The sequence below is a fragment of the Pantherophis guttatus genome, chromosome 1, assembly GCF_059756535.1.
Source record: "Pantherophis guttatus breed Tessera chromosome 1, ASM5975653v1, whole genome shotgun sequence".
NCBI lineage: Eukaryota > Metazoa > Chordata > Lepidosauria > Squamata > Colubridae > Pantherophis > Pantherophis guttatus.
Genome location: NC_142063.1, coordinates 322,378,669 through 322,403,687, shown reverse-complemented (window position 1 = coordinate 322,403,687; position 25,019 = coordinate 322,378,669). Strand labels below are relative to the sequence as shown.

The following is a 25,019-nucleotide window of genomic DNA, read 5'->3' as shown; positions in this document are numbered from 1 at the left end:
GTTAAGGGATAAGATTTATATAAAACTACCGAACAGAAAGTTTGATTTTTTGTTCCGTTTAAGGAAGCAGCCCGTCCACAGGCGACGAGGGAACATGGATGAGGGTCCCTGTAGCTATCCATAAGCCTATATAGGGGGTGAAACACACCGTTGGAAAATTAACCTCTCTATTGGATTTTCGGAAAGTTCTAACAATTATTACCTCTATGGGAACCCTATTAAACTGACGTCACTTCCGGAGAGCCGCCTCGCTAGAACCGGAAGGCGCTGGCCGTTTGCGAATCTTTCCGGTTTAAATCTCCGGAGCGGGTGAGAAGGAGCTCCCGTGGTGTGTTGCCATGGTTTTTTATTTCACGTCCAACGGTAAGAGCGGCCTGGCCTCAAGCTCACGGCTCTTCTCAGATATAAGTGGGTGCTTCTATCTGAAACCGCTTTTCCCCGGTTGATGCCACAGCTTACAACTCTGGTTTATCGCCAGCCACTAATGTTTCGGTTGGCGGATGATGGGTTTTTGTGTAGTTATCAGCCCAGCCTACCCAGGGGCCTCGTTTTATCTCTGCATGATGTTCTGTTATCGCTGTGCAAACCCATCCAGGGCGGGTTAGCCGGGTTAGATAAGGTGAAGGTAACTTCCCCACCCCCAGAAAGTTTAGGAGCTTTTACAGAAGGCAAATGGAAATGGAAGATGAAGCCAGAAGTATCTTCGCTCAGATTTCTGTGAAATTCAGATTTCATAAAAAGTGATCTTGATTTTATTGTCAGTTATGCTTTATTTTCACCATAAAACTTTTATTTATTCAACCATGCATTTTCAGCACCATATTTGCTCAAAACATTTTATGATTGTATCTGTGATATAAACTCAAGTCTATTTTCATTATACATATAGAGTCTTCTCTATGTAAGAAAAGGTACAATAAATTTTTATCACCTTCGTATATTTTTCAGAGAATTGCTGTAGTGCAAACTTATTTTTCCCAAATTTTGCTCCTTGTCATGTCTACTATGCTTCCAATCGGAATTCAAACACTTTCTAAAACTAGCAAGCAAATTCCCTTTTTGTGTTATTATTAATCTTTCTCTTTGAAGAGGAGAACATTAATGGATTTCCTCACCAGTGAGGTTTTCATACATACGTTATACACCCCCATTTCATAAGTAAACCACGTCCCTATGTTATCATTTCTTCAACTGTTGTGTTTATATCTGTAGTCTTACCATATCCAGCATTCTCAGAGCATATATTCTCTTCTGTCAGCTTTTTCTTAAACACTAACTTTTATGGAATTCTATCTGGCATAGTACTATAATTTCTAAAGTATTATTCCAGCATGTCCTCACATCAAACATAATGTAATCAGTTTCATTTTTAATACCATTCATTGTTTAGCACTTTTCACCCATTTCTAAAATAGTTTTCTTTACCTCTTGTAACCTTAACCATTCCTTGCTGTCTTTAACCACATTTTTCCACATTTTTAAAGAACTTTCCTTTTCTCCCTGTATGTATCATAACATATATTTCAGAGCCTATCTAGACACAATAGAATTCTTTCTTGGCCAAGTGTGATTGGACACACAAGGAATTTGTCTTGGTAGATACACTCTCGATGTACATAAAAAAAAAGATGCATTTGTCAAGAAACATAAGGTACAACACTTACAACACTTAATGATAGTCATAGGGAACAAATAAGCAATCAAATCACATTAGGAAACAGTCAATATAAAAGTTATCTGAAAATAATACTGGGGCAACTGATGTTTTTAGAACACAATTTAGTTATTCCTCAGCTTAGGAAAGCTTATAGTGATTCTGACATTGGGATATGAATATGTTTAATAGTTTTGATATAGATAAATCTTTTGTTTATCATATACAGATAAACCTTGCATATCTCTGCATAGTTTGATGTAAAACATGGATTTTTTCTTTTCTATCCTTCAGTTGTTCCTTCTGTTTATACAATTTATATGGGAAAAGACAAGTATGAAAGTAAGTAAAACATTCCTTTGATTTGCATCAAAAAGATGTGATCTATTGATAATTTATGCATCTTCTGTAACAACTCTCTTTTTAGCTTCCAGTTGCTTGGGAATTCATTCGCCCTTTCTTTTAGATAGCCGCATTTTTTTAGAATGGTGGGATGGTTACTAGTTTTAGGAAATCAGTACCCAAATCAATATTGATAAAATGTTGGATAAAAATATAAGCAGACCATCAGGATGATGACAAGACTTGAGATAAATTTTACAGTTAATGTGAAGACAAATTATTTTAAAAAGTGAAATATGGACAAAAGGAAAAAACTAATTAAGTAGATTGATGGTGAAGAAGTGAAAGAAGATAAGATTGCAGAAAACCCAATTGAATTAGTTTGTCAACAGAAACTATTTAGAGCTTTACTTTGGTCACCAATTTCTCTCACACATTATGATTCTTCTAAAAGAAAAGTTTAGCCAGATATTTGCTTGTTTTGTTTTGGGTATAGAGCAAATATCTGGTTAATTTTTTTTCTTAAAAGAGGAATCTTAAGAACAGAGAGAAATTGGTGACCAAAGTAAAGTTCTAAATAAATGTAGTCCTCCACTTACAATCACAATTGAGCCCAAAATTTATGTTGCTAAATGAGACAATTGTTAAGTGAATTTTGCCACATTTTACAACCTTTCTTGCCACAGTTGTTAAGTGAATCTGGCTTCCCCATTGAGTTTACTTGTCAGAAGGCCCTATAAGGTGATCACATGAACCCAGGGACACTGCAAGTGTCATAAATATGAGTCAGTTGCCAAGCGTCTGAATTTTGATAACATGACCATGGGAATGCTGCAATGGTCGTAAGTGTGAAAAATGGCCATAAATCACTTTTTTCAGGGCTGTTGTAACTTAGAACTGTCATTAAATGAACTGTTGTAAGTCAAGGGCTACATGTAGTTTCTGTTGACAAATTAATTACAACAGTATTGATTCCTGCATTTCTAAGAGTTCACTCTGAAACTCTGAACCTGCTGAGTTAACAGAAATATGTAAAATATTTTAAGATTGGCCTTGCATCATAGAACCTGGAAATAGTCAATATAGCTCCAGTTTTTGCAAAGAACACTTATATGTGGAATTAAGAATTGATGGGAACCTAGAAAATGATCAATTAACATTTCTTGCAAGTATTACAATGAGTGTGTTCAATAAAACCATGAAAAAGTAAATTTCTTTTTGGGAATCATTAAAATTGAATTAAAAATAATTGTCAAAATTGCATTGCCTTTCTACCAATCTTTATAGTATAACCATTTTTGAATCCTGTTACTTCTAATCATCAGGCTTCTAATAAGATTAAAGGATGTAGAAAAGAGGATCCAAAAATAAGCAAGTGAAGTAACTCACCTGTGAGGAAAACTTTTTAAAATTATCCATGGTATGGAAAAGTGGAGAGGAGCTATTTTTTCCTTTACTTATACAAGCAGGATCCTTTTGTAATATTAAAATATTGTAGAATCCAATGGGAGAGATTAAGAACTGATAAAAGGAAGAGCTTTTTAAAGCTATGACATTTGTTACCAAGATATAGTTGCCAATGTAGATGGTTTTAAAGAGTGATTAAACAAATTATTAGAGGATTAAAATGCAAGGTCTGCTAGTTATCATGGCAACTTATTGCTTCCATTATGAGGGCCGTGTTGGGAGAGAAAATACCCTTGTGCTTATGTTTTATTTCTTAGTGACATCTACATGGCCATCTTGGTCTAGGATGGTTTGAATCAGTAGGATTATTTGGTTCCTTTGAGTAAGTGTTAATACCTGGCAACTGTTTGGACAAGTCCCTGCAGGTTTTTTGGCAAGAGGCTTGCAGAAGATAATGATTTTATTATCTTCAAGTAGGTAGGATCAAATTCAAAGAATTGCAGAAACAAGGGGAATACAGTATTGAGAAGTTGGAAAAATCTTATAACAGGTCATCTGGAATATTTGTTGAACCGTATTTATAGATTGCTGGTGAAATAGAATCTGGAAAGGTCAAAGACTGCATGATTAAATGGATACAAAATTTGAATGTAGTAATAAAGATTTAATAGTAGGAACTTCAAAGGAAGAACATAAAATTTACTCTGAACATTTATTTAGAGTAAATTGGTATAAGATATTTTGTTGTTGGTACATTACTCCAGTTTTGCTAGAGTGGATAAATAATTTTTTAAAAAAATATTGTTGGCAGGGTGGTTTATTGCCTTTTGTATTGCAGTTTTATTTCTGTAAGTGACCCAGAGTTATGGTGAGAGAGTAGGGTAGCCATATAAATATTCTCAACAAATAAATTAAAGAAGTTGTGAGAATATGCTTTTGCATCTGGAATAGCTTTGTATCTTAAAAGTAAATCAGACACAGGTTTCAACTCAAACTGGAAACCATTATTAGATTATTATATACATGGATTTGTGAAAAATGTGGGTTTATTTGTCCATAGAAGTTACATGTAATTTTGTGAGAGAGATGTTTGAATCAGAATAGATTCTTCATAATATGGAGTAAACTTAACACAATGTTAATTACATTTCCTGATTTATATTGTGTTAACCAAGATTCTTGATATGGTATTTGATATACCGCTGATATAGTCTATATATGGTACTTGATATAGTCGCCACGTAATTAGATGGATAGGAAACAAATTTAATAATAAATTAAAATTAAATAATATCAATACCCTTTGCATAATTCAGTGACACGCTCCCCTGACCCTATCCCTCCCAATTCTCAACCTTTTATCTTTAAACAGATGGAACATTCCTTTTGTTCCAGGACAAATGTAGTAATTGTGAGTGTAGTGTACAATCTAAATTAGATTGTGTCACTTTTGTAGACAATCAAGTAAAAAAGATAATGTAATTGATAAGTTGGAGCAAGAAATAAATTCAATAGAGATTCAACTTCCAGATGCCTTATGCATCTTCCTCACCCACCAATGTTTTCAAGATTGCTTTTATCAAATAGATATTGTAAAATTCATTTTGAAAAGTGAAATTGCACTGTATGCCTTGCGCAGAGATCAAATACTTGCTATGTAAAATAAGCTGTACTCCCATTCATCTAAATTTGGTATTTGTAATAGAAAAAATGCTGATGTACAAATTAATATTTAATTGAGTGATACATCACTTGGGCTTCTACCCTGGTGGGCAAAAATGCTTTTGTTAAGAACTACTTTTCCTCATGAGTTGTAAGCTAAATGGTGAGTATGATTGCCATATGCACTGGGTGAAGCCACAAGTAGTCATACTTTTTTCTCTCTGACATTCTGTAACATTTTTCTCTTTCTCTTTCTAAGTAGTAATTTACAAGAAATTGCCAGACAGCTGTAATTTATAGTTATATTATACTTACCTATACTGATATTTATAATAATTTATGTCACCCATGTCGCCTAGAGGCTATTATCATGATCAGATATCTGATTTCTTATATCAATGTTGTTTAAAATTAACCTGAAACTACATAAAAATAACCTGAAGGTTTCAAATGACCTATGCTTGTTCCCTAGTATTATTTTTTTTAGTAAAGAACAAAACTTTTAAAATATGTTATCTGAGAAAAAGGCATAATATATTCTTTATTTTCTTTATGTGTTTATGTGAACACTATTAGAGCTCTGATCAATCTTTGTTTTCCATTTTCTTTTAGATGAAGATCTAATAAAATATGGTTGGCTGGAAGATATTTGGTAAGTACTTAAAAGGGCCTACTTTTGTATAATGAAATCCTTTTTCATATGAAACAAATCTTTCTCCTTCCTAATAATTAGCATCCTTTCTGGACTCAGACTTAAAATATGATGTGAGATCCTATTTCTGATATTATGCCATACCCAAAAAAGTGAGATTCTTTCCCTACCTCTCAAATGTAAGTGTTCTAGCATATCAGTTGTCAATTTTCTAGTTCTCTGTATAAAAATGCTGCTTTTTTAAAAAAGAGTTCATTTCCTGCTATCTTTTTCTGTTTTTGGATGGTTTTTTTCCCAATTTCCAGTAATAAGTTTCCAACCTCCCAGTTGCAATTTTGTAGTCTTCCTAAACAAGTTATATATTCTATCAAAATGTTTTTCCTGTTGTTTTCAAGCCTGCTTAAAGACTTGACTGCAAGAATCATAAGAGCACTAGCAAATAAATATAATTTTAACTCAGCATCAAAATTGATGAGATTCTATATCATCTCAAATGCAGACCAAATTAACATGACCATGCTTAATTGTAATGCAATTTCTTTGTTTTTTTACTGTGTTGTCTGAACTAAATTGTTGTAGTATATAGATTATGGTGTATAATCTAATAGAAAGTATGGTTTATCCAAAACAATCATAGCTAAGCAACCCATGACTAATTAAGTGTGTGTATGTGTAATTAATTATTATAGTTATTATGTAATTATGGTTATATATTTTATGTATAATCATATATTTTATATACAATATACAGTCTTTTTCGGAGTATAAGACACACTTTTTTCCGCTCCTAAAAGAGGGTGGAAATGTTGGTGCATCTTACACACTGAATACAGCCATTTTTGGCCTCCTGAAGCACCGCTCTGCTCATCCCATTTTTGCAAAAAAGGGCCCATTTTTTGCAAAAACAGGGTGCACAGAGGGTTTGGGAGGCCTGCAGAGTGCTCTAGGGCAGTGTTTCCCAAACTTGGCTATTTTAAGATGCATGGACTTCAATTCCCAGAATTCCCCAACCAGTATGCCTGGTTGAGGAGTTCTGGGAGTTGAAGTCCATACATCTTCAAAGGGTCAAGTTTGGGAAACACTGCTCTAGGGGGCCAGGGAAGGCAAAAACTTTTTTTTCTTGCTTACCTCTTCAAAATCTTGGTGCATCTTACACACCGGTGCGTCTTATAGTCCAAAAAATACGGTAATTATAATATATATATATATATAAATATTCTCTTCCATAGAGAGAATTAAAAATATTCAAATAGTAACAGATTTATTAAAAGTTTCACAAAAAGCTGCCAGGCTTCATACAAGCCACTCAAAGCTCATATCGCATTTTCCCTTCACACTTTCTTATATCCCAAGGACTCGGGAGAATTAGTCTGGGTTTCTTCTTAATACAGGCACTTCTTACTTAGCAACTACAATTGGGACTGCCAACTCCATTGTTAAGTACCACATTCAAAAGTGGACAATCCTGTGACCGTGATAGGTTTATAACCTCACTTCACGTTCATTAAGTGAATCACTGGTCGGTAAATGAGATTCTACTTCCATATATAAAATATTTATATTTTGCCTCTTCATACAGATTTATAAGATAGCAAACTATGTAGGTTGGAAATGAGATGCACTATTTAAAGTCAATTATTTAATACAGCAGCATTAAATCAGTAACATTGCTAGTCAATAATATGACTTATTTGGAATGAATTTCAACTTATCAGCCATCACCCATCCTGTTACTGATTCCAGACATCTGTTTTTAATGAAACAGTTTCAGGATTTGACTTAAGTTTTAGTAAGTAAAATTGGCGCTTTATGGCCCTTCGAGTTGAAAAGCATGATAAAAATGATAAATATATAGGAAGACTTTGGCACTTCTGCATATGTATTCATTTCCTGAAGTGCAGAATTCCCCACTCTTGACAAAAACAGATGTGTGGGTGTGAACTCCCAGAATTTTCAACATCAACTGTGCTGGCTGAAGAACGCTGGGAGTTGGAGACACACATCTGGAAGTTGACAGTGATGGGAAACTGCTATAGATCTTTTGGGCTTAACTCTTAAAGCCTGTGTTTTTCAATTGCTGTGGAAAGTAGCTTATGAATCCTAAAGGGGAGACTTTTGATGCTTTTGTGCTGGATACAAGTGTTGGATGATACAAGTATTGGATGAGAAGTAAATTCTCCACCTCCATAACATTAGTTTAAATAATAATATTTTAAGAAATGAAATAGGAAAATAACCCTTGAAATGAGTTCTTTTTGTTACCTCTGTTTACTTCATGTAATCACCATTTACTACGTATTTCTCCAATGATGGCCAAGCTTCATAAAGCTATCACAAAGCCCTCCAGATAATGTCTCTTCAACCAGTCCTTTCCACCACTTGAGTCAAATGAATGACCAGCAAGGTATTTGTTTTGGAGTCAGGCAGCATCCATGTACATACAGACAAACAAACAAACAAACAAATAAATTCAAAGTTGGGAAAAGAGAGAACCAAATGGCATCAAATCTGGACTGTATGGTGGATAGAGTAACACAGTGAAATCCATCTTTGCAATTGCTTCTTCAAGAGGAGTGAGGCCATTTGACATGTTACAGAGAAAGTTCCTTCTTGTCCTTCTGAATTCTAATTAATTGTTTCAAAATGACAAAGGTAGAAGAGATGGAAAGATCTTCAAGTATGGAATTCTGTGATGGGAAATTGTCCAAGTGTATAGCAAATAGTGGTGATTATGTGGAGAAGTAAATGAAGAAAATAAAAGACATCATTTTAAGAATTGTTTTCTTATTTCATTTATTAACATATATCTAAATTAAAGTTAAGGAAGTTGAGGTGTTACTTTTTATTCAAATCTTGTTACAGTGGAATGACTCTTCCAGCTTCAGCTAAAAGAGGTAGTAAGCCTCCAAATACTGGTTGCCAAGGGCAACCATGAAGTGATAAAGAAGTGTTCCTTTCATATTTTTTTAATGCCTTTTGGAGGGGCTTGCAAGATTATGATTAGAACTGAAGTGCTGGAATGTGTGTATTTTAGGTGTAATTTCCACTTTTTTCCTCCCCAAATACTTATAAATATTTTGTCTCACCTGGATAGTCTCTGGAAGATCGCATCTGTTTGAGATGATTTATGAATTTGCCTTATTAATTGGTGGAGAAATGGCCATGACAAGGTTAAGCACGGGATTTTGTTTGCCAATATCCAATGCTATCTCCATCTGAATCACTGGAGGGAATACTTGACCTTATGTCAGTATTTTTCTCTAAAGATTTTGCTCTTTTAGCCCTCTGGTTTCATTTTCCTTGGATTCTCAGTCCTCATTCAGAGGTTAACATGCTAAAACATAATTCTTCTCCATACTATTAAGCGACAGACACCACATGATAACAATATCTAGACGTGTTGTGTCTGTGGGGAGGATACTGAATCAAAATTCCTATCAAACCTTTGCACTTTGTCTAGGTTTCATGTGGACAAGCTCTCCTCAGCACATGTCTACCTCCGGCTACATAAGGTAACTGTCCAGCTTTGCTTGTTTTGCTCATTTACATGCATCCATGAAAAGTTGCGGAATGGTGCTTTCATAGCTGCATAACAACAATGCACAGAATTATGCAGAGTTCCTCACCAATAGCTGTGTACAAAACCTCCCTTTTCTGGTGGCAGAAATTTGCAGGTTCCCAAAAACATTTCAGTGTTCAAGAATGGCCTGATTGAACATTTGCGACAATGGTTTGATATTTTTCATGTGTGGACCATGTCTAGAATTCTACTTTCAGTTTTGGAAGACTTCCAGAAATTTATCAAACTAAAATTCTTCTTGGATTCAGCTGAGCATAATTTTCGTACTATGCATAATAAGCTGTGAGGAATAAGAACTGAAAAAAGTATACTTGTTTACATCCTTATGCCTTAAAAACAAAGTCATCCAAAAGAGTCTAATCAATAGTGCTCTGGACTCATGCAGTTTGGATAGCCAAAACTCTGGGATTTCAATCATGGAAAATACGATCAGTTTTATTCTCAAAACATCTAACCAAAATGTGATAGTGAGCTATATGGTTTTCTTGGTTTTGATTTGTATCATGCATCAACTTAACAATTATGGTTTGTATGATATGCTTGTATGCCTTATGGCAGTTAGTGAACCCAGAGTAATTGTATCTTTGTCTGCAAACCATGATTTAAAAATGAATGGCTTTGTGTGACATGTGAAATCTGTCATAAACTAATTTAATTTGTGTGCAAGAAAGATCAAGGTGTATTTATTTTTTAAAAAACAATGCTATAGTAAAATTGTTCATTACAATAGCAGCAAATAGTCTTGTAGTATTATATAGAACAACACATTTTTAATCATGCAGTATTTTAAATTTCCAGGCCAGTTCATAATTTGCATGAAATGAGTTCTAGGTCAGGAAAGCTTATATCATACTGTTACGCCTTTTAAGACTTTGGCATTTTCGCTGTAGCTTCCTTATGTATCTATAAATTCAGTGCAAGGGACTGTGAAACTTTTCACAGCATGTTCTCTGCATTCCCACACCTAGGATGCTCATATCCACCTTGATTTATTTTAGGGGCAAACAGTGGATGATATTCCTAAGGAGGTTTTGATAGATTGTGCACAGCTTGTGAAGGCCAACAGCATTCAAGGTAAAATTTTGCCTATATGAGAAAGTGAGTCAAAAAAAATTACAAGGATTTTGAGTGGGGAGTCAAGGAGGAAGGCTTTTAAATGTGGGATTAACAAAGAATACCAAAGCTTCAGAGCCTAGAACAATATGAATCATTTCAAAATTTCAAAATATGAAAAAGATTGTCCTAGCAAAGGCACAGTGGTAATTATGGTAGTTTCAGCCAGGTAGATGTCAAATTGTAATGGAAGACAGGGTAGAATCTAGCACCAAATAGGCAATGTTGTAATTGTGGGTTCAAGTAACTTCCAGAATTTTTCCTTAGTGTTTACAAGTTCCTTATTCTATTTAGTTTTTATTAAAAGAATTTTTTTTAAAAAAGGAATGCGGCAAGGTAAAACTCAACCATCATACTGCATTTACATGCAAGAATGTTGTTGGCTCCTCAGAGTTCCTCCAGAAATGGTAAAGAATATCATAGGAGACCAGTTTTCATTGTGATAAATTTATGTTTTGTGATCAGTCATGTCTCCCATGACAGTCATTTCTGTGAACATCTATGCCTACCTTAAGCGTGCCCACTACATGCTCTTTAAATTCCAGGTGTACCCTATCCCCAACAGATTGCTTTGATCTAGCATCTATCCATATGATGTACCAGTGTGTTAAACAGAGAAAGCCACCCAATATAGATGGGTCAAAATTCCGGTTAATATTCAAGTAGTTGCCTCTTTAAGCCATCTTCCCTTACTTCAGATCTCATCAGGTGCCCATGAGGATCTTTCTTTCTTTCTTTCTTTCTTTCTTTCTTTCTTTCTTTCTTTCTTTCTTTCTTTCTTTCTTTCTTTCTTCCTTTCTTCCTTTCTTCCTTTCTTCCTTTCTTCCTTCCTTCCTTCCTTCCTTCCTTCCTTCCTTTCCCTGAATCCCAGTGACTCTTTGCATGTATTTGTGGGATTTTTGCCAGTATGAACGTAACTTCTAAATCTTTTGTGGACATTGCTGGGGGTGAGGGAGAAGAGAACACAATTCTCCAAGTAAAATACTGTATGTTCCAAATTTCTTAGCGTCTGTGGTCTTGGCCAGCATTGTCCCAGAATTTTCAAAAATTATTGTATTATGGTCTTTTTAAGGAATGTTTGATTGCTTCCTTGTCCTGTTAGCTTTTGATGGTTCCTGCCATAGGGAAACACTAGATAATTAAGATAGTGTCGGTAACTATTGATACCTCAGGCAACTTTAGTAAAGAAAGGTCTTTCCCTTACTCCCTCCTTTTTAACCAGCATAAAGATCACATAAACCTACTCAGCTTTTCCCTCTAATTCTCCTTAGAGCAGTTTTCCCCAGTTGTATGCTCTGCTGATGTGTTGGACTGTTAAGTCCACAGTTCTTCAGTTGACATAGTTCGATACGTAAGACAGCTCTACTTTGGGGGGGGGGGGACAGTTCACAAACCCCAAACTACATTCCAGAAGCTCCCCCCCCCTTGACTTTTCTGCCGATCCAAATTAGTGGGTTTGGCTTTCTTCCTATAGTGAAAGTAAAGTCAAAATGCCATTTATAGTCAGACTCAAGGATCCTTTTAGGAGAGCCAAATTCTATAATTTCAATTAGTTGCCTAATAAATATATAGCTACCCAATATATTTTTTAAAATAAAATGTAATAATGGAATGAGTATTATGCACCCGCTGCATGGGAGCCTTATTCTTTCAGTTGGCTGGTTAGTTCCAGGAGTGTTCTTTTTATGTTCCCTTTCTTCCACCTAAGCCAGAAGTTCTTGGGTTTCTGGAATGCTTCTATTTTTCTGGTTTGCTCAGAATTCCAGACCTAGAATTTTAAAGCTGCTGGGTTTGCCTGCTGGCCCTCTAGGATATGAACAGTTGAAAGTTGAGGTTTGTACTCTGTTCTGTTTTATATCAAGGGGAATACTGCATGAAACCTATAACAAATTGAGCTGAATGCTTATATGATTTCCTTTACCATAGGCTACCGGGCATTTCTTAGAGATGTTTTTTAGTCTTGAAAATTCTTTTCAGCTCTGTGCCTTAGATTCTGCAAATTTTTATTTAGGAAATATTAGGGCACCGTGGCATAAGATTAAAAAGAAGCCTCAGTGCTATCTCATAAATTTGAAATTATTTTATCCTGCTGTATCTGCATTCATTGCATTGACTTGAATCATATCTCAGTAATTGGAGAGGGCAGGGGTGTCTAGGCCAGGGGTGTCAAACTCAAGGCCAGATCTGGCTCACGGGGTGCTTAGATCTGGTCCATGGGGTCGCCCTGGAAATAGCAAAGGACCGGCCTGCGGTACCTCTTCCAACAAAAATGGAGCTCGGGAGAGCCGCGTGTGGCCTCCCCTAAGCTCCGTTTTCACTGTCAGAGGGTTGCAGGAGGCCGTCACAGCCGAAAACGAAGCTTGGGAGCCTGTTTTCTCTGGCAGAGCGCTCGGGTCACCACAGGTGCCCCCCAACATGAGTGATGTTGGCCATGCCCCCCCCTCCCGAGGTCAAACGCAACCTGATGCAGTCCTCAATGAAATCAAGTTTGACACCCTTGCTCTAGGCAGATACAAAATGGGCTACAGAGTAAGTGTTCAGAAAGGCCCAATACAATATTAGGGAATCAAAACACAGGATTGAAATTTCAGAGTCCCAGTTTCAAATCATCGTTCAAAAATTTCATGGGCTGAATCATAATTCAGGTCTTTGAGGGTTAAGCACAGATTTATTGTTGAGCTTTTGGGAGGAAATATGGATAAAACTAAAATTATAAAGTAGTAAAGAATATGGAGCCTTGTTAATCCAATTCCTGTCATAGTAAAACAGTCTAAAATCCCCAAAGAGCTTGCATGCAGCCTCCAAGATGGCTCCAAAATTGCCATCAAATTGTATAGTGATTTTTAATAGGATAGAACAGTGTTCTCAACCTATGATCCACGGAACCCTGGGGAGGCTGCGATGTCACAGGGAGTCTGTGAATATTAGATGCAGTCTAGTGCTTTAAATGTTGGGTTAAGTCTTGGTGGTCTGTGGCCATGCTCCATGGCCACAAAAAGTATTTAAAAGGGGTCAGTGGTGAAGAAAAGGTTGAGAACCACGGGGATAGAAGAAAAATGTTCAATAATTTAAATTAAACCTAGTCTTTGTCCTGCAGTCATTTTTTAAATGCAGCCTTTTGTATGCTACTCAAAGTCTAAGTATGTCCTCAAAAAAATGGATATGCGTGGAACAATAAATGTTGCATTATTCAGAGTTGTTTTCAATTTGTGTCAGTTTTGAATAAACAGACTCCATGCTTCAAAGCTAGAGAATAACAGAAAAATGTGTAAGCTACATTGGAGGATTATAACTGTTGAATTATGACTTATATTTAGATGCTCCTTTTGTGCCTTGACTATATCATGGGAAGCAGATGGTTTGTTCAGTTGTTGTCTTTAAAAACTTCATCTCGAGAAACTTGGAACTTCTCTTTAATTCTTGGCGTTGCTTCCCTGTTCCTGCAGGAATTAGACAGATGAAAGATTGAGAGTCTCTAACTAGTACCTTTTTGGGAACAATTGGAGCTAGTAGTCAGTTGCTCTGAGCCTCAATTTTTAGCAGATGTGATATAGCATGATTGGCTGGAATTGTGGGAGCTGATGAGAACTTCCACTCTTTCTGCCTCTTTTACATAATTGGGAACACAAAAGATATTTCAAGTTTCCTTGGAAAATAGCTTAGCTGTAGATACTGTATTCTTACTATGTAAATGTTTTTTATCCTAATTAAGGCATTGAGAAAGATGCCCAGAAATAGGCATAATTGCTCTTTTTCTGTATCATTACTCTCTTTTTTAGGCTGCAAAATGAATAATGTCAATATAGTATATACCCCATGGGCCAACCTAAAGAAAACGGCAGACATGGATGTGGGCCAGATTGGTTTTCATAGACAAAAGGATGTAAGTATCATATTCCTCCCTGACCTCTCCAAAGGTTTCAAGCTACTTTCATCCATCAGACCAAGAAGCTAATGGGAGACTTTGATAATCACCTGTAAAATGTTGAAAGAGTATGTGGGAAAGCAGAAGCATCTTTGGCTTCTCTCATCACTAAAGTTAAAGCTGGTATAGTCTATGAAAAGCCTGAGCCTGCATTGGAGATCTGATATTGATTGGAACCTTTGCAAGTTGCAATGCAAAGGGGTCAACAGCATTGCCCCGCTGTTAACTATTCAGTTCCCTAATAACGATGTTCAGCTAAACTCCCAATGAGTAACATTGTGTGAGAAACTTTTTTTTTTGCTTTAATTTATATGCCGCCCTTCTCCGGAGACTCAGGGCGGCTTACAATGCGTTAAGCAATAGCCTTCATACTTTTGTATATTTTATACAAAGTCAGTTTATTGCCCCCACAATCTGGGTCCTAAACTATTATGCCTTTAGTAGCAACTGGTTATACATGGCTTCCCTTTATTTTTAGTAACTTGATTGCAAGATGATTGCCTTGAGTTCTAATATTCTAGTGCTATCCCATCCGCAGTTCTTGTGTTTAGAATAAATTGTGCAGATAAAATTAAAAAATACCACAGTTCACTTAATTGGGCTCTTCCAGTTGCAAAAGATAAAAGTAGAAAGAATTGATCTTGGTAAAAAAATGAAAAGAAAGGACAAAGCATGTCATGCACATGTTCTTGGGGAGGACAGAATAGACAGCTTGTGAAGGGTACCAACAAAAGTTGGTCAATGAAGCTCCAACCCAATCATCTTTGGCTAGTAGCTATATTTGCTGTTATTATCCCTATAATTTCAGAAGGTTATCCTAAATTGCTGGGAGCAGTGCTCTTAATCAGTGGTGGGTTGCCCCCGGTTTGGTCCGGTTCTATAGAACCGATAATAAAACTGGCAGGAGGCTCCGCCCACCTGCCACGATGTCATCATGGGTGATCTGCACATGCGCTGCAAACCAGTAGTAAAGGTAAGTGGAACCCACCCCTGCTCAATGGATTGTTATGATCATCTTTGTATTCCTGAGAGAGGAGAAGTGTTTTGGTGGGAAAACATATGATTTGCACATACAAGGTCTTTCATCAGCTTCTGCCTTCCTAGATTTTTTTAAAAACCCTATAGAATTAGATCTGGGGAAAGGATTCTGTGTTACTCCCCCAGCATGACTTAAGGACCAGTGAAATGATTTGATTTAAATTGGTATTTTCACTGTTTTTCTTTGTCTTTAGAGACTTAGAAATACATTTTTGAGAGAGAATGGAAAATAAAAGCATGAAAGAAATTTGGAGGAAATATCTCCAGCAACCATAGTAAAATGAATGCCATACAATAATTAAAAAAAAATAGCAAGTATCTTTCAAATTGGAAGACTCGTGGCTTTATGTTTGCTGTTTCTCCTTCAACTGAGATATCCAAGCTCTTTTTAAAAAAATCTTTAAAATGTATGTAATATATCACCTTTTAAAGCTTTTATTTCTTCATATTTATTTCTCTTGGAAGAAATCCAGTCGCTGAATTATTCTTGGCCAACCTTTGGGACAACCATGACCTGATTGACTGAGAATCTCTATAGACTCTTAGCCAACTAATTTTAGGAAAGATAAGAACATTGTTGAAGGACTTGGTTTTACCACTGAGTTTTTTAAAAAGGCAGAAGAATCTGAAAAATTCAATGAAAAAAATCCATTGAGAGCCAGCCTTTACAGAACATTATACAGAACACAATACAGAAGTATAATGTTTATTACTTTCTTGAGAATAAATATGGAGTTAAAGTATTTGTCAATTGCATGAATATGTGAAATTTGGCTGAAGCCACACAGAAATTCTGGGGCTTCTTCCCACCTATTCTGGAACTATCAGCAATTATAGAAGAAGTTACAAAGTTTACGAAGCTTCAATCCAGCATCTATCCACAGGACCTAACATGTACATGTGACTTCAGTCCAGGGTTATTTAGACCCTGAGTGAAGGGGTCCATGGGGCTAAGGACAGCAAGTATCCTTTTTTTCCAAATGAGAACATCACATGCTAGCTATTTGGCATGTTGGCTACTTTGAAGACTTCCTACATTATTTTCAGCAAGTGATCTAATATCCTGGGGCTGGAAAAATCAGCCCTTTCTAGTTGACATCAGAGGGCTGTGAATGAAAGATGGGAGGCCCCTGCATTTTTCAAAATGTATTTTTAACCAAATGAAAGCAGAAAGCTACTTCCTTGATGTTTTCATTTGGTGAACTAGGTGAACCTCAGGATAGTGTCCCGCTGTTTTAAAAGAACATCTGTCACTAACATTTAGAAGTGAATCCAGGACAATCAGAATATTCTGGTTAATACGAGCATGGATTCTCTCCCTTTATTAAGGCCTCACAGTAGAACAGCCTTCAGAAATTTTCTTTGTGCGTTGACTTTATGGGGTTTGAGTATGTAAGCAGTATTTGGAAGGAATGGTGGTTTCCTGCCTGCCTGTACTTCAATAACTAATAGTGCAGTCAAGGGAGCTCATAAATTTCAGAATTTTCTCTTCTTTAATTGCATTTCTTAAATTAGCGATTGCTCTCCAATGTTCCAAAGCTCTACTTTGAAAGGCAGAAACAAATCTTATGGATGCTGTTTTCAGAGGGTTTCTGACAATGGCTTCTGGAAGCGTTAAAAACCCGATCCAAGTTTCCTCATGCCAATCTCAAATTATCTTGATTTTTTTTCTTTTCCTTTATTTTGCAGTATGGATAGAAAACATTTCAGTGACGTTGATATCAATCCTATATCTATGATGCCAAATACAATTTTAATCCATAGTCTGAGAATCACAAAATTGCACAGTTGGAAGTAACTATTTAAATCATCAAATCAAAAGTTCTCTGAATGATTGCTTTACTTTGATATAGTAAAAACAAACATGATGACAGGTGTAGCCTTTATGTAGTAATTTGTGTAGTAATCCTGTTTACACAAGGCTCAGATCAAAATTGTATCTCTTAAATGTCCACTTTCTTAGAACCTGTAAAAGTATTGGCTGTCCAAGTACATGACCATTTGAGGGGCTTCTACATCAGTGTTGTCTCAGGGAATAAAAATCTGAGTGTTATTCAAAGTTAATTCAACTACACTTTTTATAAGCATTACAGTTCTTTCCTGTTCCAAGGTGAAGATAGTGACAGTGGAGAAGAAGATAAACGAGATTTTGAACCGATTGGAAAAGACCAAAGTGGAACGATTCCCAGACCTGGCTGCAGAGAAAGAAGCCCGTGATAGGGAGGAGAGGAATGAGAAGAAGGCCCAGATCCAAGAGATAAAACGGAAGGAAAAGGAAGAAATGAAAAAGAAAAAGGAACTGGAAGATCTTAGGTGAGTGAGGAAATGGGTTCCTTTCTTGCTATCCCTAGAATGGACAGCTACGGAAGGTCTGATTGAACTGATAAGCACAGACAAGTATCCATAAGTTTGGATGTTCAGCAGGTCATGGAAAAGTTTTGCTTTAAATTCTGAAGGGAGGTGATTTCGCTTCTTCAACATCTTGCTTGGATCCCAGCCCAACTCTTACTTGATTTCTCTCCTGTGCCCCTAACGTTCCAAATAACTTTAAATAAAACTTTAAAATAATGGTAGTGTAATGCCAAGATTTCAGCTTCATCCTAATGATGTTGCAAGTTAACAGTTTGTGCTGTACAATCAACAGTATGCTTACACGCAATCCTGTTACAAATGTAAATTTTAATGTAAGAAATGAAGTAATTAATTTCCTAGGGTGGAATGGATTGCAGCCTGTTCTAGCCATATAGTCCACTAATCAAAATATTCTTCTTTGTTCCTTCCTCCCTTTCTCTTCTTGGTGCTCCTTGCAGGCAACCAGGGTGGCCAGTTTTTGTAACTATATAGTATGTAGAATGGTACTGGTCCAATTTGATATTTTCTTGCTGATCAACTACATTCTGCTATTTCAGAATAGTTGTCTCAAAATGTATCCTATCTGAGAAATTGTCAGTCTTCAAGAAAGGCCAGGACTGGTCATACATCATACAAATAATTCTAACTCTTATTTATTTTTATATCATATAACAGCATCTTGGAAGCCTAACAGAGTTTCTCTTTCCCTCTTTTATGCCCAAGAGAGAAATCCTGAAAATTTCAGCTCCATTCCTGCAGCCCAACAAAGGACTTCCCTTCCCTTCCCTTCCATGCCAGAGGGGAGCTGAAATCCTTTGGCAGGCAGCTCTTTCATTCTGTCTGCTTAATGATCCAGGAGATCACTTAACAAGAGTAACCGGAAGTGCTGGGATTGTGGTTGTTGAGCAAAGCAGTTATGTGAGGGTTTCACTTAACGACTTCTTTGCTCAACAGATTCTGGTGCCAATTATGGTCATCAAGCAAGGACTATCTGTAGTTTGTTTTTCTGTATTACAGCTTTGTCCCTTTAGAATTTACTTTACAGGAACCTTTTTAGGTTGTTTGAGAGATTTTGAAGGTAAATTCAACAAGAGCTGATATTTGTGTGTGGTTCAATCAAAAGACACTGCCAGTCAGTTTCTAACTGGGCCTGGGTATTTGCGGGACCGCCTTCTGCCGCAGATAGCCTCCCACTGGCCAGTGGGAGGGACTGCTCAGGGTGCCGTCAGCCAGGCAGTGTCGGCTGGCGACCCCCAGGGGGAGGGCCTTCTCTGTGGCAGCACCTGCCCTCTGGAACGATTTGCCCCCGGAGATACACATGATACCAGATCTCCGGGCTTTTCGCCGTGCCCTAAAAACTTTTCTTTTCCACCAAGCAGGGCTGGCGTAAACTCCCCCCACCCCCACCCCCACCTGCCTTTGAGATGTTAGATTTTGGGATGTTTTAAATTTTGGGCCAAAGTTGTGTAATTCTTTTGACAAATTTTAAATTTTGTATTGGGATGTTTTTTTATTTTGGCTGTGCACCGCCCTGAGTCCAGCAGGAGAAGAGCGGTATACAAATTTAATAAAATAAAATAAATAATAAATAAATAATTGGTCATATTACAAGTAAAATTTTAAAATTCAGTAAATAAGCATGCCAGCATCTTACTTCCCATTGTACAAGTCTTACATTTATCATTCAAACCAAACCACTTTTGGATTTGTGGAAACTGAAATTTGAATTCTAGTCATGAATTCTAATTGTCACAATTTTATTCTACTTAGATTTTTATCTTATAATTTATAATCTTATTTTTTTTTCGGTTATTGTCACTCATGCTGAGTCTTGCCTCACTGGCAAAATTCCCATTTATATTAATTATTTAACCTTAAAAAATTAAAACATATTTGTTTTCTTTTTACAGGAGTTACTCTTCCTTAATGAAAGCAGAGAATATGACTTCTAACCAGGTGTGTTTTTTGATACTTTTGTGATGAGATTATAGATCAGAGGTCTTCAAACTTGGCATCTTTAAGACTTGTGGACTTCAACTCCCAGAATTCTCCAGCCAGCTATGTTATGTTGGCTGGAGAATTCTGGGAGTTGAAGTCCACAAGTCTTAAAGATGCCAAGTTTGAAGACCTCTGCTATAGATATTATGATAGTCCTCTTTGAGTCCACCTTTCATGTTAGGACTTAGCAAGTAACATGTACAGTAGAATGACAGACAATGAAATGCTTTTTGCTTACCTAATTGAGTCCCAATTTCCCCTGATACTAGGCTATTTTAGTAGAAAAATCTGTAGTCTTGAGATCTTCACTTTCTATCTTGGTAAATGCAGCCCATCATTCTCTTCCTATAGCTAAGTCTTGACTAGCTTCCTTGGACAATTCCCAAATTTCCTTATTATAAGTGAAGGAGAGAAACTTTTTTCTATCCACTTTTCCACATCATTTATGATTTTATGCAGCTTTGTCATGTTAGGTGTCGTCTTGTCTGCACTAAAACGTTTCAGATTTCCATTCAAAGAATGCCTCCCATAAATTGATATTTGGGAGGCCATTTCTGCATGTGATTTGTGCTGTGAGATGAGCATGTTTGCAAACCTCTGCTTTGGGATCATAGGAATGGAAGAATGTGATTTCAATATTTTTTTTCTGAGGAAGTTACAACAGTTAACTGGAAGAAAAAGAGAGAAAAGTGTTCTGGTATGAAATCTGTGGTGCTGAGCGGCCTAAAATATTAGTGTCATAAAATATCCCTTCTGACACATTCTTTTGTCTTTCCTTTCACAGGATGGCAATGACTCTGATGACTTCATGTAAATCTAGGCACCCTCCTTGTGGAAGATGAAGATGAATTTTGACATCTTAGCCTTTTGCTCTGGATGCCAAAAATAAGCAAATGAAATTGGGAGCCTCTTTACTTGTTTTATTGTGAGCAGCGAGTATCTGTTCGTTTTCCTGGGCAGATCATTCCAGTTAAAGTTCTGAAATCATCAGTTGTGACTCCAGAGCTATTAGGATGTCTTACTTCCTGGAGAGGCTGGATTTTGGGGTGTCTATATTTCCAGGATAGGTTGAGGAGAAGGCTACATTCAAGAGGCTTTGAGCCAGAAAATCAGTTTCTGCCTTAAATTTTCCTGGGGAGCAGATCTGGAATGTTTTGCCATTATCTTTTGAATATGCGTCATTGAGCTCAGAAATATTTTTATCTCACAGTATTAGAGTTTGATTTTTTTTTTTTTAATTTTTAGTTTCCTTGGTTGCTTGGGTACCTGGTTGCACCAATTACAATTTGATACCTCTCATCCCTTAGAAATCTGAATCCAGAACAGCTGTCTTTCTATGCTTATTATACTTGGCTAGAATCCAAAACATCTTTCACCCAACAATCAGCATTGCTTTGCATTTGTAGCACGCTGCAAAACCCGGTGCCGTCTTTCAAGGAAAGAAGTATGCACTGTTGGGCTATTTTTGTTATGTTTGGGCTCCTTGTGATCCTGATGCAGAACTTTATGTGGTTGTTTTTTTTTTTGTCCGCCCAGAGTTTGCATTGGAATAGTAGAGGAGCCAGGAAAGCTGCCACTGTTGATTCTCCATTCAAGAGGGCATTCAGAAGGTCTACTTCTTAGGTTCTCTTCTGACCAGCAGCATATAATATTTCTTTGCAGTGAACGTCAACCTTTTCCCCCCATAAAAAGCGAAAACTAAAAAAACAACAAAAGGTGGTAAACTGCTTTCCCAATGTAGCATCTTAGTTTGGCATTACCCACATTTTTCTTGCTTGTGGATTTTGTCTGTTGTCACCGGGGCATCTTCTGAGATGTATAGCTATTGCATATGAAGTCAGGATCCCTAGATATGCAAACCGTTTGCTTAGTCTCAATAGGGGAAAATATAAGGTGAACTTCTTTATCTGAACAAGTGCCTCAGTATAAAAAAAAATTATGAGGGAAAATGGCTACAATCTCTATAGAATCCACAATCTCTAAACTAGAGAGCTTCTGACAGGATGTTGGAGAAAAAAACAATTAGGTTTGTTGAGTTACCATCTTTTACTGTATTTGCTTGTTTTCTGCAGTGTTATCACTGAACATGCAGAAAAAGTTAAAGGCTGGCCTTGACTTCTCAAAGGCTCAAATTCCCGCTGCCGTCCCTGATGCAATTTTTTAAAAGCTCTTAAATAATCCTAGAAAATGCCTTCAAAGTAGTTCAAGGTTCAGCATTAAAATTCTGTCACTTTAATAGTTACAGATGCTCACTAGGAACCTCCAAAAATAATAATTTAAAAAAAAACTACACTGAAATTTGGATCTGCATGCTTGCGTAGGATACCATGCCTTCCTGAAATCTGCTACAATAGTTTTTCCAACACACTTTGAAGCAGAATTTTTTATCATGCAGGAAGAGAAATCTAGTAATGCATCATTGGATCTTGAAACTTACTTCCAAGATGTATTGGGTCTGCAGATGAGGTTTCAGCATCTCGTTAAAAAAAGATACGCACTATGTGTTTACACTAAAAAAAAATCCCCAGAAGATAAATTAATTTATGAGAAGGGTAATATGGCATACACTAAACATAATACTTTTATTGGCAACTTTGTCTTACTACAAATTACTCAGAACAAAGAGTATTTTTTTCCACAAAGAAACAAAAACATGTATTTAATCATTGATTTCACAGAATGTAACTGATCTTCAGCAGTTTGAAATTGCTGAATATTACATTTTCAGTAATAACTTGGCAGACTTCCATTGCAAATATAGTTTGTTTCCTTCTGAGACTTTACACAAAATTTGGCTCAACATTGCTGTTCTCCTTCTCTTATAAAATCATTCATTTTTAAAGAGTTGCAAATAGCATAATCTCGTTGATTAATATTAGCCTAGATAGTTGACAAATGTTTATATATAAAAAAGCAAGCTAAATAGTTGGCTATAGTTCCTAACACAGCATCATACCCAGTTTGTTGTATTGTCTCAGGTGGTCTGGCTGTTTAATACTATTTTTGGAAGGTAAGACCTAGGGTAAAGAGTCCAGGAAGTTCAGTATTTTTAAAAGGTGGTTTCTTTAGGCTTCTAACCATTTGGGCTTTATAAGAGTGATAATCTTTTACTGTGTTCATTGTACACTGTGACATGCTTGTAAAATGACTACTTTGATTCTGGAGACTAATATGATCAGGATTTCAATGCAATCTGGGACCTTTTCCTTTCTTTTTGCTTTGAAACAAGGGTTTCCTTCCTTGTTCTCATTGACTTTGGGAAAGTGAGAGCATCAACAAAGTGGGAGAAATTAATACTTTAAACTTCAGGAAATATCAACTTTTCTGCAACAAATAATTTTAAAGAGGTGACTCAAAGCATTCTTCTGAATAATATGACACGTTTAACCAATTAGAGGATGTGTATTTTTTTTTGTTTTTAATGTACTATGTTGTTGGTTTTGGGTTATATCCTGCAACTAAATTGTTGAGCTGTTGCTACGCTTACATAAATGTTCATTGCTGAGATTGCTATTATTTTCTCACTAAGTCATCCAGACAGTTTCCCAAGTTCAGTGATTTTGTTCTGAAGGATTCAACCATCTGTATATACCTGTCTTCACCTGAATCTTGTTCTAACTGACATAAATTATTTAAACCTATGACTGTCTACGGTTTTTAAAAAAAATTAGATAAAATTTTACATTTCTTACATTTCTGAGGCACATAGACAAATTATGATCTGCAATGTTTCTCTGCATGTATTGGCAGAATTGTGCTATTATGATATTCGTATTATTCCCCTTAAATAATGCATTCCCTGTTTTCCTGTTTTCCTATCTTTTAAATCATAAGACATGGGCTTGAACGTTTTAAAATCTGTTTAAGCAACCACGCATGTAAGCCTGCAGAGAGATAGGGGAGATGAGAGATTGATTGCTTACCTGGCAAATTTCAAGCGACCATCTGTTCAGTTGCATAACTTTCTTGCCTTCTCTGAACAGTACCAACCTTTCTCAGAGGTGTTGAAGGAGGTAATTTCAAGTTATTGAATTGGGATAAATGGGACTACTTTTAGATATCTTTTCATTACATATGAATATGAAAGTATGCTGGTGATAGCCAAAAGCAAAAACCAGCATTAATACTATAGCTGACTCAATTCTAGTCATCTACTTTGACACACAGTAGGAATTAATACTCTATTAGGCTTCTAATTTTATTCAGTTGCAATCTCGTTGCTTGGTGGCTTTGATGCATAGAATAACAATTATGAAAAAATAGACTAAACCAAAAATTATAGTAATAGTAATTGGACTTGAGACAATCACTCTGCCCCTGATCTCAACTCTATTTTTTTCCCTTGGCATCAGTGAAGTTAGGAAAATTAGTACTCTCCAGGAATACAGTGAAACATTTTAGATTTTAGATTAAAGTTTTGAATTTTTGCAATTGGATTAATTTTAATGAATTCATTTGGATCAAAGGAAGTTTTGGATAGCTTTCTGTTGCATCCATCCAGCTAACAATCTCATGCCTACAAATCACATTTGTTTTGCTTCCTGCAATAGTCCCACATAACTATTCTCAGAAAAGTAGCTATCAATAGACAACAACAGTTAAATATGTATTTAGATTTAGATTAAGCATAGATTTGTCTCTAGAGAATCTTATTCTGATTATTTTAATTGATAACTAAACATTTTCTACTTGTTTTGTGAAATAATTTGTATGTAAAGTGATGGTAAGTTTGTATATATTAGATTGTGAATGATTGATTTTGATTTATTTGTATTTATATTTGGCTGGAGCTAAAGAAATAAAAGAGGGTGCGATGGCTCAGCATTAAAGACACTGAGCTTGTCAGCTGGAAAGCTGGCACCCTGGGTTTAACACCCTGTGTGCCACGCAATGGGATGAGCTCCAGTTACTTGCCCCATGAAAGCATGCAAATGCAAGTAGATAATAGTGGGAAGATAACAGTGTTCCATGCACCTCGGTGCATAGTCATGGTGGCCATATGACTACAGAAATGTCTTCGGACAACACTAGCTCCCTTGGCTAAGAAACAGAGATGAGCACTGCTCCCTAGAGTTGGACACGACTGGACGGGAAACGTTTAAAGAAATAAATTTCAGTCTGAATCAATAGCTGAGATCTCCATAACCTGTTTAAAGACTTGGACACTTGGGTGGCTTGGGTGAGGTGGAGTTTGGTCTTTTGTCGGATCAGAAACGTTGCAACGTGAGAGTGAAAACTTATTTAATGTAGCTGTAGCTGCTCAGGTCTTCCAAAGATTGTCTCACAGAAGAAAGAA

General features: G+C 36.4%; 1 protein-coding gene across 2 annotated transcripts; it reads left to right on the top strand.

Annotated features, from left to right (window-relative positions):
- Window positions 1-260: 260 nt before the first annotated feature.
- On the top strand, window positions 261-23,364 carry CCDC25 (coiled-coil domain containing 25). Of its 2 annotated transcripts, none has more exons than XM_034421206.3 (9): window positions 261-363; window positions 1,949-1,996; window positions 5,678-5,717; window positions 9,178-9,229; window positions 10,296-10,371; window positions 14,190-14,293; window positions 17,484-17,686; window positions 19,636-19,681; window positions 20,508-23,364. In XM_034421206.3, exons 1-9 carry the CDS (start codon window positions 339-341, stop codon window positions 20,535-20,537), a joined length of 624 nt encoding a protein of 207 aa, XP_034277097.1. In that variant the 5' UTR covers window positions 261-338; the 3' UTR covers window positions 20,538-23,364. The 2 variants fall into 2 exon arrangements, with proteins under 2 accessions (XP_034277097.1, XP_060549099.1); XM_060693116.2 differs by having other exon boundaries at window positions 261-408.
- Window positions 23,365-25,019: the final 1,655 nt, after the last annotated feature.

What these genes read in the sequence shown, in the direction of transcription:
- CCDC25 (XM_060693116.2), top strand. Translation starts at nt 339, where the DNA reads ATGGTTTTTTATTTCACGTCCAACGGTAAGAGCGGCCTGGCCTCAAGC. An exon ending in GGTTGGCTGGAAGATATTTG is followed by an intron (nt 5,718 to 9,177) that starts GTAAGTACTTAA and finishes CACTTTGTCTAG; the next exon opens with GTTTCATGTGGACAAGCTCT. An exon ending in GTTTTCATAGACAAAAGGAT is followed by an intron (nt 14,294 to 17,483) that starts GTAAGTATCATA and finishes TCCTGTTCCAAG; the next exon opens with GTGAAGATAGTGACAGTGGA.